Source organism: Schistocerca serialis, chromosome 1 (assembly GCF_023864345.2).
Source record: "Schistocerca serialis cubense isolate TAMUIC-IGC-003099 chromosome 1, iqSchSeri2.2, whole genome shotgun sequence".
NCBI lineage: Eukaryota > Metazoa > Arthropoda > Insecta > Orthoptera > Acrididae > Schistocerca > Schistocerca serialis.
Window position 1 is genome coordinate 1,011,243,346 of NC_064638.1, and position 12,077 is coordinate 1,011,255,422.

The 12,077-nt window shown below is 37.1% G+C and overlaps 1 protein-coding gene across 2 annotated transcripts in view; it reads right to left on the reverse strand.

Moving 5' to 3' along the window:
- LOC126413396 (protein CREBRF homolog) overlaps window positions 1–9,050 on the reverse strand; it is a 108,992-nt gene extending 99,942 nt beyond the window's left edge. The window contains exons 1-2 of one of the 2 annotated variants that reach the window (XM_050083261.1): window positions 8,764–9,050; window positions 7,014–8,185 (exon numbers count right to left, since the gene is read on the reverse strand). In XM_050083261.1, coding sequence (XP_049939218.1) covers window positions 7,014–8,175 — 1,162 coding nt within the window. In that variant the 5' untranslated portion in view covers window positions 8,176–8,185; window positions 8,764–9,050. Of the gene's footprint in view, window positions 1–7,013; window positions 8,186–8,394 lie in introns of both variants that reach the window. The other variant, XM_050083262.1, reaches the window with a different exon arrangement.
- Between the last annotated feature and the right edge of the window lie 3,027 nt (window positions 9,051–12,077).

A 12,077-nucleotide genomic window follows, 5' to 3' on the forward strand; every position in this document is an offset into this window, starting at 1 on the left:
AACCAATCGATTGAAGCAAATAACTAATGCTGTTCCTGCTCTATGGGTGACAGGTTCTTGTATGTAGCCTTACCCACTCAGTAAATTAATTATTTTTGTAAACTAAATATACTGTGATAAAACATTTTTCATCAATAAGAAGAGACTGACATGAAAAGAATTCTGCCAAAACAAAATAGCAATTGTCGTTGGATACTGTATACTATCACATGACTGGCTAGCACCAATGTCACATATTTCCCAGCATTCAACAGTCATTGCCAACATCAGCACACTAAACCACCACTGCCTTAAGTAAAATTTAACCTAGATTTGGAGTAAAGCTTCCAAATTGAGTCAAAATTATATCCTGCACTAATATTACATTTCCAGCTATGGGTAAAAGCTTTTATTTTGGGTTTGACAGAAGTGGGTACAGTGAAAGTGGAAAGCTGTATTAGCTGTGCGAGAACAAAGGCAACCCATTAACAGTGTGCTAGGTGAATGTGTAGCACAATAGGATTGTAATTGTAAAGTCAATGGTTCAAATCTCACTAGCAGCAAGCACATTTTTACTTTTTTTCAAAAAAATCCATTTCTTTAAAAAAAATAAAAAAATTAATTTAAAAACACTGAATTATAATTTTTAATAATAGCTGTTCATATGAAAACAAAATATGACACAGACAAATCAATGCCTTCTTGCTAAATGATATGAATTATGTACATCATTAATACTTCTTTATCTATAAACAAAAACAAATATTTGATTTTATCTTTGATGTTTCAGAATTTGGTACAAAATTTTAGTTCACTGTGAATATTTGTATTTTCATACTGACAGTAATTAAAAATAAAATATGTTATTTTTATTGAAAAATTATGAGAAGAAGGGATCGGTTGGTACGAGATGTGTTGAGGCATCAAGGGATCACCAATTTAGTATTGGAAGGCAGTGTGGAGGGTAAAAATCGTAGAGGGAGACCAAGAGATGAATACACTAAGCAAATTCAGAAGGATGTAGGTTGCAGTAGGTACTGGGAGATGAAGAAGCTTGCACAGGATAGAGTAGCATGGAGAGCTGCATCAAACCAGTCTCAGGACTGAAGACCACAACAACAACATTTATTAACTAATATTTTTATTTGTCAATAAAGATGAAATTAAAACGAAAGAATGCTACCAGCAAGATTTGAATTAATGATCATACAAGTACAAGCAGATTATGCCATGCACTGGGCCACCAATGATTTCATAAATTATCTTCAAGTGTTTAATACTTAGCTGGGCTCAGAAATCATCTAATCTTCAAAGGCCACTTTTTCCAGCTCTCTCCCCCTGCCCCCCCCCCCCCTCTCTCTCTCTCTCTCTCTCTTTTGAGAATTACATTCTACAGCTCTAGCAATTTTATGTCCAGATACTAACCTTCAGATCCTATAAGCACAGAGAAAATCTGAGAGACATAGTCCACACACAACACAAATAATACCACTGGAGAGCGGGTCAAATATTTTTATGGTTTACAATTTCTCTTTCTTTACCACCGTCACACCATGACTTATTTTACTCCTGGTGTTGCATTACAAATACTATTGCTGTTTTCAGTTACCCCTTGGTTAGCAATTACTTGTTTCGTAGATCATATTCACAACAAACATAATGATATGGAATATGTCAATTGAACATATGGTGGCATAAAACATTCAAAAAATATATTTAGATGGCTATATGCTGGCCATTGTTAGTTTGTAATTGTCTACTCATTTCTAATCGAGAATCCTTCTACAGGATGGAGAAAAATTGTGCCACAAAATTTTAACCCTGGATAGCTGATGCCAGTGGGAACCAGAGTTACTAACGATGTGTAGGTCAACAATGCACCATTTTTAAACTACAGAAACTTGGTGCCACGCGCTCTGATTGGCCACGGGATTGAACTGTTACCAGATGCTCTGGACGTGAGGATGTCTCTTTGCTCAGGAAAGAACATTTCGAGTGTCGTAAAGGTCATCCCGATGAAAGGTGCACTTGATGTTAAACAACGCAATGATGGGGAAGTCGGGATCTCGTGCAACACGTCGCAGAAACAACTGACAAAACCCTAGCCTGTGTTCATAGTCCGCCACCGGATTTAGATCCTGGACAGGGTGGATGCTGACTGTCATCCCTCAAAGCCTCCCAGACTAACCGATTAGTGACCCCCAACTCATGTCGAACTGCTCAAGTACTTGTCGTAGGTGCTTCCTCAAAGCATTCGAGAACAGTCTCTTCAAATGCAGCATTCTGTAGCGTTCGAGTTCTTCCAGCATCATCACGATATCCCACTAACGAGGCTGTTTCGCTAAGTCGCTGGTCAATTGCTGTAAACATCTGCAGGTGTGGGTGGAGTCTTGCTGGGTACCGTTCCTCATACAACTGTGGAGCTTCATGCACATTACCATCGGCTAGTCCATAAACAAAAACCATATCTCATTGTTTCAAACGAATACTGTGCCATCATGCTTACTGTATGACTAAATTGCAAGTGATTTGTGTGTGCTCCAAAACGAAGCTTACGTGTGAATGCCTCTGACGTGAGGTGGTGACAAACAGCAAGACCTATTCAACATGTGTGCATATCACCTTAAGGCAATAACTGAGCGAGGAACAACTGTATGTGTGAACTGACAACCATAGCGCTGCCCATCAACCAACGAACGGCAACAGGGCAATCTCATGGCCAATTGAAGTGCATGAAGCCACATTTCCTCAGTTTAAAAATGGTGTGTTGTCAACCTACACAACATTAGTAATTTTGGTTCCTACTGGCATCAGTTATCCAGGGTTAAAATTTCATGACACCATTTTTCTCCACACTGTATAATAAAGGAGTAGTATTCAATAAGATACACAACTTTAATCTACATTTTAAAACATTTCTACTGCCTGTAAGAAATTTTATTTCCGTGGGAATATTATTGTATACTTGTAAACTTCACTCATTTCTGTGCCAAAGATCCAGCCGAGAGAAGTCTAGAGGTTTTTTTCCCATCTGGTACTGTATTTGTGAATATCTCTATTACTCTAAAACAACAAAGGATTGTTCACAACAAATTTCTTCAGTGAAAAAAAAAACAACTGTGGGGCTGTGATGAATATTCCAAAATATTTAAACTGATCAGATGGGTACATTGCTCATTCTGTACATTCAAAGTGAGGAAATCATTGGGAATAGATAATACGTGTGAAAATGAGAAAAAATGGAAATGACATATTACAAAAGAAATGATGTGCTAATGTCCTTTCCACTGATATTAGGTGACAGTTTTCTAACTTATGGAAAGTTTAGACATTTTTACAACACTTTAGGAAAAGATACATTGCTACCTATTGTAATGAAGACACATGAAGTCCCAGACAGGCATGATTAAAAAATACTCACATATAGCTTTCGCCCATAGCCTTGATCAGTAAAGAGAGAGACAACATTCACACTCACACAGAAGCAAGCATACCTCATGCATACACAACTGCCAACTCCATCGTCTTGGGCCCAAGATGCTGGAGTTGGCGGTCGTGTGTGCGTGAGGTGTGCTTGCCTGCAATCTATCTTTTCCTACATTGTTGATATTTCTACCTGGAGTTTCCATTATTTGATTAGACATTTTTACACATTAATTAAAAACTTATCAACAAACACCAAAATACACAAATACTAAAGTGAATAAATTAATACCAAGGTTATTGCAGCCAAACTTCTTGAGAAACAAAAATTGTTTGTGACTTATACAGACTGTAGTCTAACATGACACTTTGTTACAATTGGTGTGGTGGGCGTGTTATTCCATGCAGCCGCAGACAGAAGGTGATGGTCCACCAAAGAATAACTAAAGAGCACAACAATGAACATTATGGAAAATGTATAGTATTAGATTTACTCTATTGTATACAAACCAGATAAGAAGAGGACCCTGGCGCTCACTGTAAAGTATATTGTATTAATGGTTACAATACGAAAACGAAAGTAGCGGAGATGCTGAGTCGCAGATCAGCACAACAAAAAGACTGTCACAAATAAAGCTTTCGGCCAGTAAGGCCTTCCTGAAAAACAGACAAAGGTCTTACTGGCTGAAAGCTTTATTTGTGACAGTCTTTTTGTTGTGCTTATCTGTTCCTCTATATGGTGGGTAAAAACTTTCCTTTTCATAATATTGTTACATTCCATCCTGTATTTTCCATGGTTTGGTTGTATTAATGGTTAATCTGACAATATATGGTTGAAATGATGGAACTGTTATTATGAATTCTTTACACTGTTTGAAGAGAGAAATGAGCCCTTTTTCCAGCAATTGATGAAATCTTCAGGGAAGAGGACCTGAGCACAATGAAGAGGATTATTAGCTGGGACTGAATAGCAGGACCAGCTTTACAAGATAAATTTATAGGTGACTGCAGTGTCCAAACATAACAGCAAACAAATTGACTCTATTCCAGGAGGACGTATGTAACAGGTAGGTTTTAAGTCTCACTGTGAGAATTACACACATGACAAGATCATATTACTGTACTGCACCTGTGTCAACTTCAGGAATTATATAGCAATCATGTAATGTGATATACTTAATATCATGTACATTAGGTAGTTCTTATCAGTTAGTTCTGTTATGGAGTTTACAATCAGAGCAGAAGGAAAACACTGTACACCACAAATAACCTTCAAAGAGTAAGGGCTGTGTTATGTTGTGCGTGAAGGAGTCCCTTGTCCCAAAGAATACCTTAGACCTACATCTATTGCCCCACAATATCATTCCATAATTATACCATTAATTAATGAAAATATGCAAAATAAAATAACTTCCTCACATTATGATCACCAAACTCATTAATCACATGCAGAGAAAATGTTGCTGAAGTTAACCACGTGAAAGTGATTTAAGTGCATTGTTGAGAGATCAAACTCTTATACACATATACTCCAAAAATTTGATTTCACATATTCTTTTTCTGCCATATTCCACTATTATTATTATTATTATTATTATTATTATTATTATTGAAGATACAAACTGTCTTGCACAAAATCGCTTGAAATGCGTTTTTCAATGCGGTAGTTCATTAAAAACTGTTTTTTTATCTATTCTTTTACTTATGAGCCTATCATAGACTTCATTATGATGCTTGAATCATGTCGCAAACAATTATTTTATGCTGTACTGGTATACAAGGGAAACCTCATGCATACACAATAAAAATAACAATGACACAATACTGAAACCTGTGGCATACAGACCTGTCTGACTAGTTTTCCTCGTACAACACTTATCTGGATATTAAGTAAATCAGTTATTATTTAAATCACTGTCCCATCCTACATAAATGTTTGCAAAAGAACCAAATGCCTACGTTAGAACATACAAAATTCCTATCAATACTTTTTTTCCTCTCAAACATAACTATTTCTCTTATTTATTTGTATTTTCTGCCACAGCCACTGTTATTTGTTTTATGTTAGATTTCACATGCTGCAAACTGTTTCATGTGAACAAATACTAAATTAGGAAAATGCATATTTGTTCCATCAGCTGTACAACTTTACATTTACTCTCTAACCAGTTTAAATTATTACAATAATTTTCAACGAAAAAGACATTCTACATCAATGGCTCAACCGTATATTTCTGTCATATATGAGGCACACAAATGTAAAACTAAAATGATTGTGTGCCTAGCCACAATTACAGTAGCGCACATTTGATGGCCACAAGATGTGCACTACAGTCCTTGTGCCAAGGTACAGCATGCTTGTATTGACTATGTTAAGGTAGGCTATTACGACAATTACATATGTTCTACATTTGTATGTGATGGAAATGTTTGGTTGAGTCAGTGACAGTCAATGTTTTTCTCTTTGAAGATGATTTTAACAAATGAAACCGGTAGAAAACAGCTGTAGACAATCACCTACAAAAAGCTCTAAGTGAGTAATTATTCCACACGGTTCCCAAATGTAACCAATATGGGCCCATTCCACTCTGTTCCCAAAAATCCAATCCAAATCCATAGCACCAACAGAGTTAAAATTACATGCCATGCCAACAATCTCGCGTGAGGTCGTCGGCATTGTGTGTAGTTTTAACTCTACTGGTGCTATGGGTGTTGTACTTTCACCATTTATTCAGTTGACAACCCATCTGGGAGCATCTGTTTTATAAATGACAAATCTTGTGGAGTTCTATAATGTATTTACACTTAGTTTTCAAAATGTGTGAGAACATATACACAACAATATTTCTAAAAACAAAGATGCTGTAACTTACCAAACAAAAGCGTTGGTATGTTGATAGAGACAAAAAACACGCGAACACACACACAAATTTCAAGCTTTCACAACCCACGGTTGCTTCATCAGGAAAGAGGGAAGGAGAGGAAAAGACAAAAGGATGTGGGTTTTAAGGGAGAGGGTAAGGAGTCATTCCAATCCCAGGGGCAGAAAGGCTTACCTTAGGGGGGGAGGGGGAAGGACAGGTATACACTCGCACACACACACTTATCTATCCGCACATAAACAGACCGTCTGTCTCTTCAAGAAATGGAAACACCTCAGCTCATCACAACGAGACTGCCATGCCAGAAGAACAAAATGAGTGACCGTTACAAACCATTTTGATGCAAACACAGTCCAGCTTCCAAAATGACATCGCCTCTTACTAAGTTTTCTCTTCTTCCACAGGATAACCACAGCATTTACGAAAAGACTATGTAACATCAGTATGACCTTATTGTAAAATTATTTTTGTAATGCCATTTGCCTGAAGATGAGGCATTCCCTCGAAACAGGTCACTAAATAAATAAGTAATACGCCAGTCAACAAAGTTTGTGACTGGTAGCAGTAATTTAAAAAATCTTTACATAATGCTTTATTCCATTATAAATCACATAAAAATATAAAAGGAATCATATCAGATTCTATGCATAAGCAATGCAGTATGTATTCTCGATGAATGGATTTCGATTTTCTTGTATTTTATTATTCTATCCAAACATAAATATTTACCTGTAGAGATTGAAGAAGTGGATCCTGCTTCAGCTAATGATCCAGTAGAAAGAAGATGCTGCCGAGGTTCCCTGCGCTGCCAAATTTGTTCCAGTCCAAGATGAGTTGGAGCTGACGACGATAATCTTGATCCATATCCTGTATTACCACTTCTTGTTATTCTACTACCTGATGGCACTTCTGGGACAGGACTTACAGAGTTAGTTGGGCTGAGTGGTCCTGGAACTGACTGAACAAAAAGCTGCCTCTCCGGTGATGCTGAAGAGTATGTTTCCTTTTTGAGTAAAAGTTCATGTAGGGTACTGTGTTTCTGCTGCAATGGGCTGACTCCAAGAGGTGGAGGGGTGACAGACGATGCTGCTGAATGAAGAAGCAACGAAGAACTAGAGCTGTTTTGACTCCCTGGTGAAAGAGCATCAACTGTCTGAACACCATTACTAGGTTTGCCACTCAAAAAAACGTCCAATGGGCTGGATGGCACACTTGACGATACACTGAATGCATCCTTGTAAAAACCAAGTCCAGCTGGTGGAAATGAGGATGGAACAAGGCTCTGGGAAAGTTGTGCTTCATTATTATTTCCTAAATTAGAGTTCACATTTGTGACTTGGACAAGTGGAGGAGCAGCACCTGTCCTTGACTGTGATGCAAAAGGCGGCACATTGATGTAGTAGCTATTTTCTTCTGGCAATAACAGATCATCAAAATTCAAATCATCCAACAAGTTCTCATCATTTGCATTCAATTCTGCAAGTGTAGGTCCTTGAATAAGATCTGCTTTATCAACTTGGAAGATATCATCATCATCCATTCGAAATGTATCACTTCTACTGGTTTCACAATCACTAGGCAATTTTGTGGTCCACACTGGAGACTCTGCATACAGTTCTGTGACACTAACAATATTGGTAGCATTTGGTGTATTGTCTTGAGATACAGAAGATGGTGAGGAGATATCCACAAAGTCAAATCCAAAGTCTCTAAAATCTGAAAGATCCATGCCTCTACGATGTGGTATTGGGACACTAGCTGTTGTGCTACTAGTGCTGTCCATTACCAATGGCTCTTGCTTCACTGTTACTCCCTGGTCAATAAATAATTCCCCTGTATAAAAAGGATCAGCCATGTTTTTATTGTCTCTTATGTCATTTATTTTGCTCATGAAAGCTAACCTGTAACATACCATAAACAATAGTGTTTAATACTATCTTTCTCACTTCAGAATTATATAAAACATTAACTTTTCATTCATTACACGTAGTGTAGCTTTGGGTAACGTGTTAGCTATGTAAATATACCTAATGCACATGTTTTGATTCAAATGCCAAACACCGTCCTTGGACTTATTTTTAACCTTGGCAGAGAAGGCAATAACACTCACTTCTAAAAGCTTTTGTCTAAATGGTACATTAAAATCCAAGAATACAATGGAATAATGAAGATGACATCGTGCAATCCGTCTCTGTGTTTCATAATTTCCTTCATTCTTATCAGCAAGCGTCCAAAAACAACATGTTGCAATACAGTGTTGCCTAGACAACAACAAAATCTTTGTTTTGATTGCACAACATCATGTAGGATAACAAAGAAGGTAAGAGTTTCTGGAACATACTTGACATCGCTGTCACAAAATTTTCGCTCCTATAATACTATTTCTTTCCATGAAAATATCTGTTTACATGAATCATTTCCCAATAAACACCGTTGTAAATTTAACACTCAATATGACAAACTGTTGGTACAAAGTTACCTTGGACAGCTGAAAATACATTACTTTACTCGTTTCCCGCGCTAATCATACTGCACACCAAGACAGCAGCACGACCATGACTTTCAAAATAACATGTCTCAGCTGAAAGTCAGTTTAACATAGTAAACAATCACGACATCCCACTCATCTTCGACAGTGCTCGCACAATATTGTTTTTAATAAGAATCGAATATCACTTCTGCTATTACCGATTTAGTTACGCATGACAACACTAAAATATCAACCTGTAAACTTTGCGTTTACTGAAGAAATCACTTAAAGGTCACATGAGCACGATCAATCGACTGACAACCTAGCCAATGGCAGCGAGGTCATAGACACACCGACCAATTGCAGCTTTTGTTGTGATCCTTGGGCCAGCCTCCCAAACACAAACGTAGTACGAGAATCTAGAAAATGTCAAACTCATGAATTTCGTGAAAGTAGTAGCACTGATCCTCTTATAGTATATTGTAACAACTGTAAGCGGGTTTTTTACACTTTGGTTATCGTATAGTAAATGACCAATCTATATTTCCGCTGAAGAAATTTACGAAGCGGATAGAAAACAGAAAATAAACAATGTCCAGAGAATGTAAGCATTTACTGTTTCTTGTTCCGGGCCAGTGAGCCCCGTCACCGCAACGTCGAGCGATGGCGTTCGTGCAAGACACGTGAATGAGAAGCGTGTTTCGAAAGCAATGGAACAATCAAGATTTTTTTAGTCTTATGCTCCAATTAATTTCCTGTTTAATTATTACTCATTACGCGACTGGTTGAAACAAAACAATGAACACACTGAAAGCAGCCTTTCTCTAATTGGGGCTTGTGCGCAGTTTTTATTGCTTCACAGAATGCAAAATTAGCTGTCAATAGGACGCAAACTAAATGTGTTAACAATCACATTTAATTTTTTCACATCCAATTAATGTCAATCAGCGTAAGCCCTGAGGTAGCCATTTGTTGCGAAATTGGTTGCAGACTGCTTTCGTGGCACGGTTTTTAGGGTGTAATCATATTTGCAAAAAAAAAAAAGTAATCATATTTGAAAAAAAATGATAAGGCTCAAATAGGCGACCTGTGGACGAGATTATATAAAAAGGCGAAAACACAAACAATTCACTAGCAAGGACGGGCTAAGTACTTGTATTACTTGTAGTTAAACTTTCGTTGTCAATGAGCGAATTACCCTGATGACAGGGCTTGAGGCTACTGGGATCATGCCTTTCAATAACGATAAGCTTCTGTAGAACGTACCAAAAGGAAATGGAGATACTGCAGATGTGGAATTTGATCTGACAGCTTAAAACAGTTTTTGGAGGAATTTAAGAACCAGTGCAAAACCTTAATCAGCCAGTGCTCCAAACCACAGTCTAGGAAGAAGAAGCGTCCTGCTACAACACCTGGTTCCAGTACTGGTAAACAGAAGAAGAGGAGACTGAATAAACCATCTGAGGAGCAACAAATGCAATCTGGACAACATCAGGTTTAGAGCACTAATAAAATGAGGGAACATAATAGACCTAAAGTGATATGTACTGGCAGTGACGCCAGCAGTGATACTGATGATTATTCTGTGCGAGACTGTAGCAGTGACATAGATCTTGCTGGTAGTTATCCTGAACATGAAGCTGAAGAAAATTACTACCAGGACAAGTATGAAAACCAGTTTCATCAGCATACAACACATGCATCTGCAAGCCCCGAAAATATTGACCACAGAAAGCTAAAGCCAAATGATTTCATGTTGGTGTGTCGTACCTATATTCCCTCAAGAAGAAGAGATAGGTTCCAGTACCATAAAAAATGTTATCCATGTTGTTACCCCTTTATTTGACAGAAGATAACGTTACTGTTTTCTGTTGGAAATATAACTTTTTACTTTATAATGGAAGTACGTCTGTCATTATTTTGCACTTTCTACTGCATTTTACTGTCATGTATTGTACCCAGTTTTGTATTTTTGACAGATGAAAATATATCACATATCTTCTTTTGTAATTAGTTCACTGTTGCAAGTATCCCACAGTAATTTAAACTTGCAAAACTACAAGTTTTCAGTATAAAAGCATAGATGTTTCAAATAATGCCCTCTCATGGGGGAACATAAAACACCAATATTTTTGTAAAAAAATCAGCATAAAGAAGTTTAAGAAATAGTTTTTTCTGCCAGTAGGATCTTCACTGGAATGTCACATTACTCAATATTTTTGTAAAATTGAAAAAGCTAGATGCTGAGGAAAGTGTTTCAAGTAACCCCATTTTACGGTAGTTAAACTTTTGTTGTCAATGAGCGAAAGCAGATACTGAATAAGGCACACATTTCTGATACAGAAGGTCACCATACTTAATTGAAAAGAGCTATTAGTTCAACATCATTATTTAAAGCCTTGACAATGGTTCCTTGTACTGTTGAAGTCAAAATTGCACAGATGGCAGAATAGGTACAGTACGGTATGTCTGGGTTTTTTGAATTATGGCCCATTATTTAAAGAATAGATAATTATTCTGGGATTGATCATACGATTGTCTTATTAGAAAACGAAACAAAGTTCTCATCAGAATGGCATAGAGGATTACCAGTAATGTAACATTTTCAACATAAGTTACAAGAAGGATGAAAATAACACACTGGAGACGCAGCAATAACTGAAACACAGTTTGCTGTAAATTTTGTCAGGATTAGAATTTTTGATGTATTTACAATAATTTGAATGAGTAGCAGGGAAGAGAACCCAATCATCAAAACGAGATGAAACGCTTGAAGAAATAGTTACAAAGGAATAAGTGTCCAGACCACTGAGTATCATCATCACAGAGGAACAGAGCAGCAATAAAATGATGTGTAGGCTATGTTACACAACTGGAGAAATCTCAGACAGAATGATAAGAGCTGTTTTAGAAATAAAAAATATTGCATGGGTAGCATTAATACTCACATTCTAATGAAATGATAAAGGAGCTTTATGAAGAAGAGGGGAAACACAGAAGGCAAGATTATAATAAGGAATTTCAATGCAAATGTAGGAAAAAATGAAGAACAGTACTTAATGGAAACTTCGTGTGCAATACTGGATGAGAGATGAGAGCTGAATTTAATCAGTAGGCAGGTAAAGAGATACCATACTTTGTTCCACAGACCCACAGGGAATACATACTCAAGATTTTGAACATGTCAGAAAAACAAAAGCTAACTGCAAATAGGGCAAAGGTTGTTGAATCTCGTCTACGCATTCCCTAACCATTATGAAATAAGTGTTTCCAATGTCCATTCCACACATCCTAAGTGAAATAGTTTTGTGAGTTATGTAAGT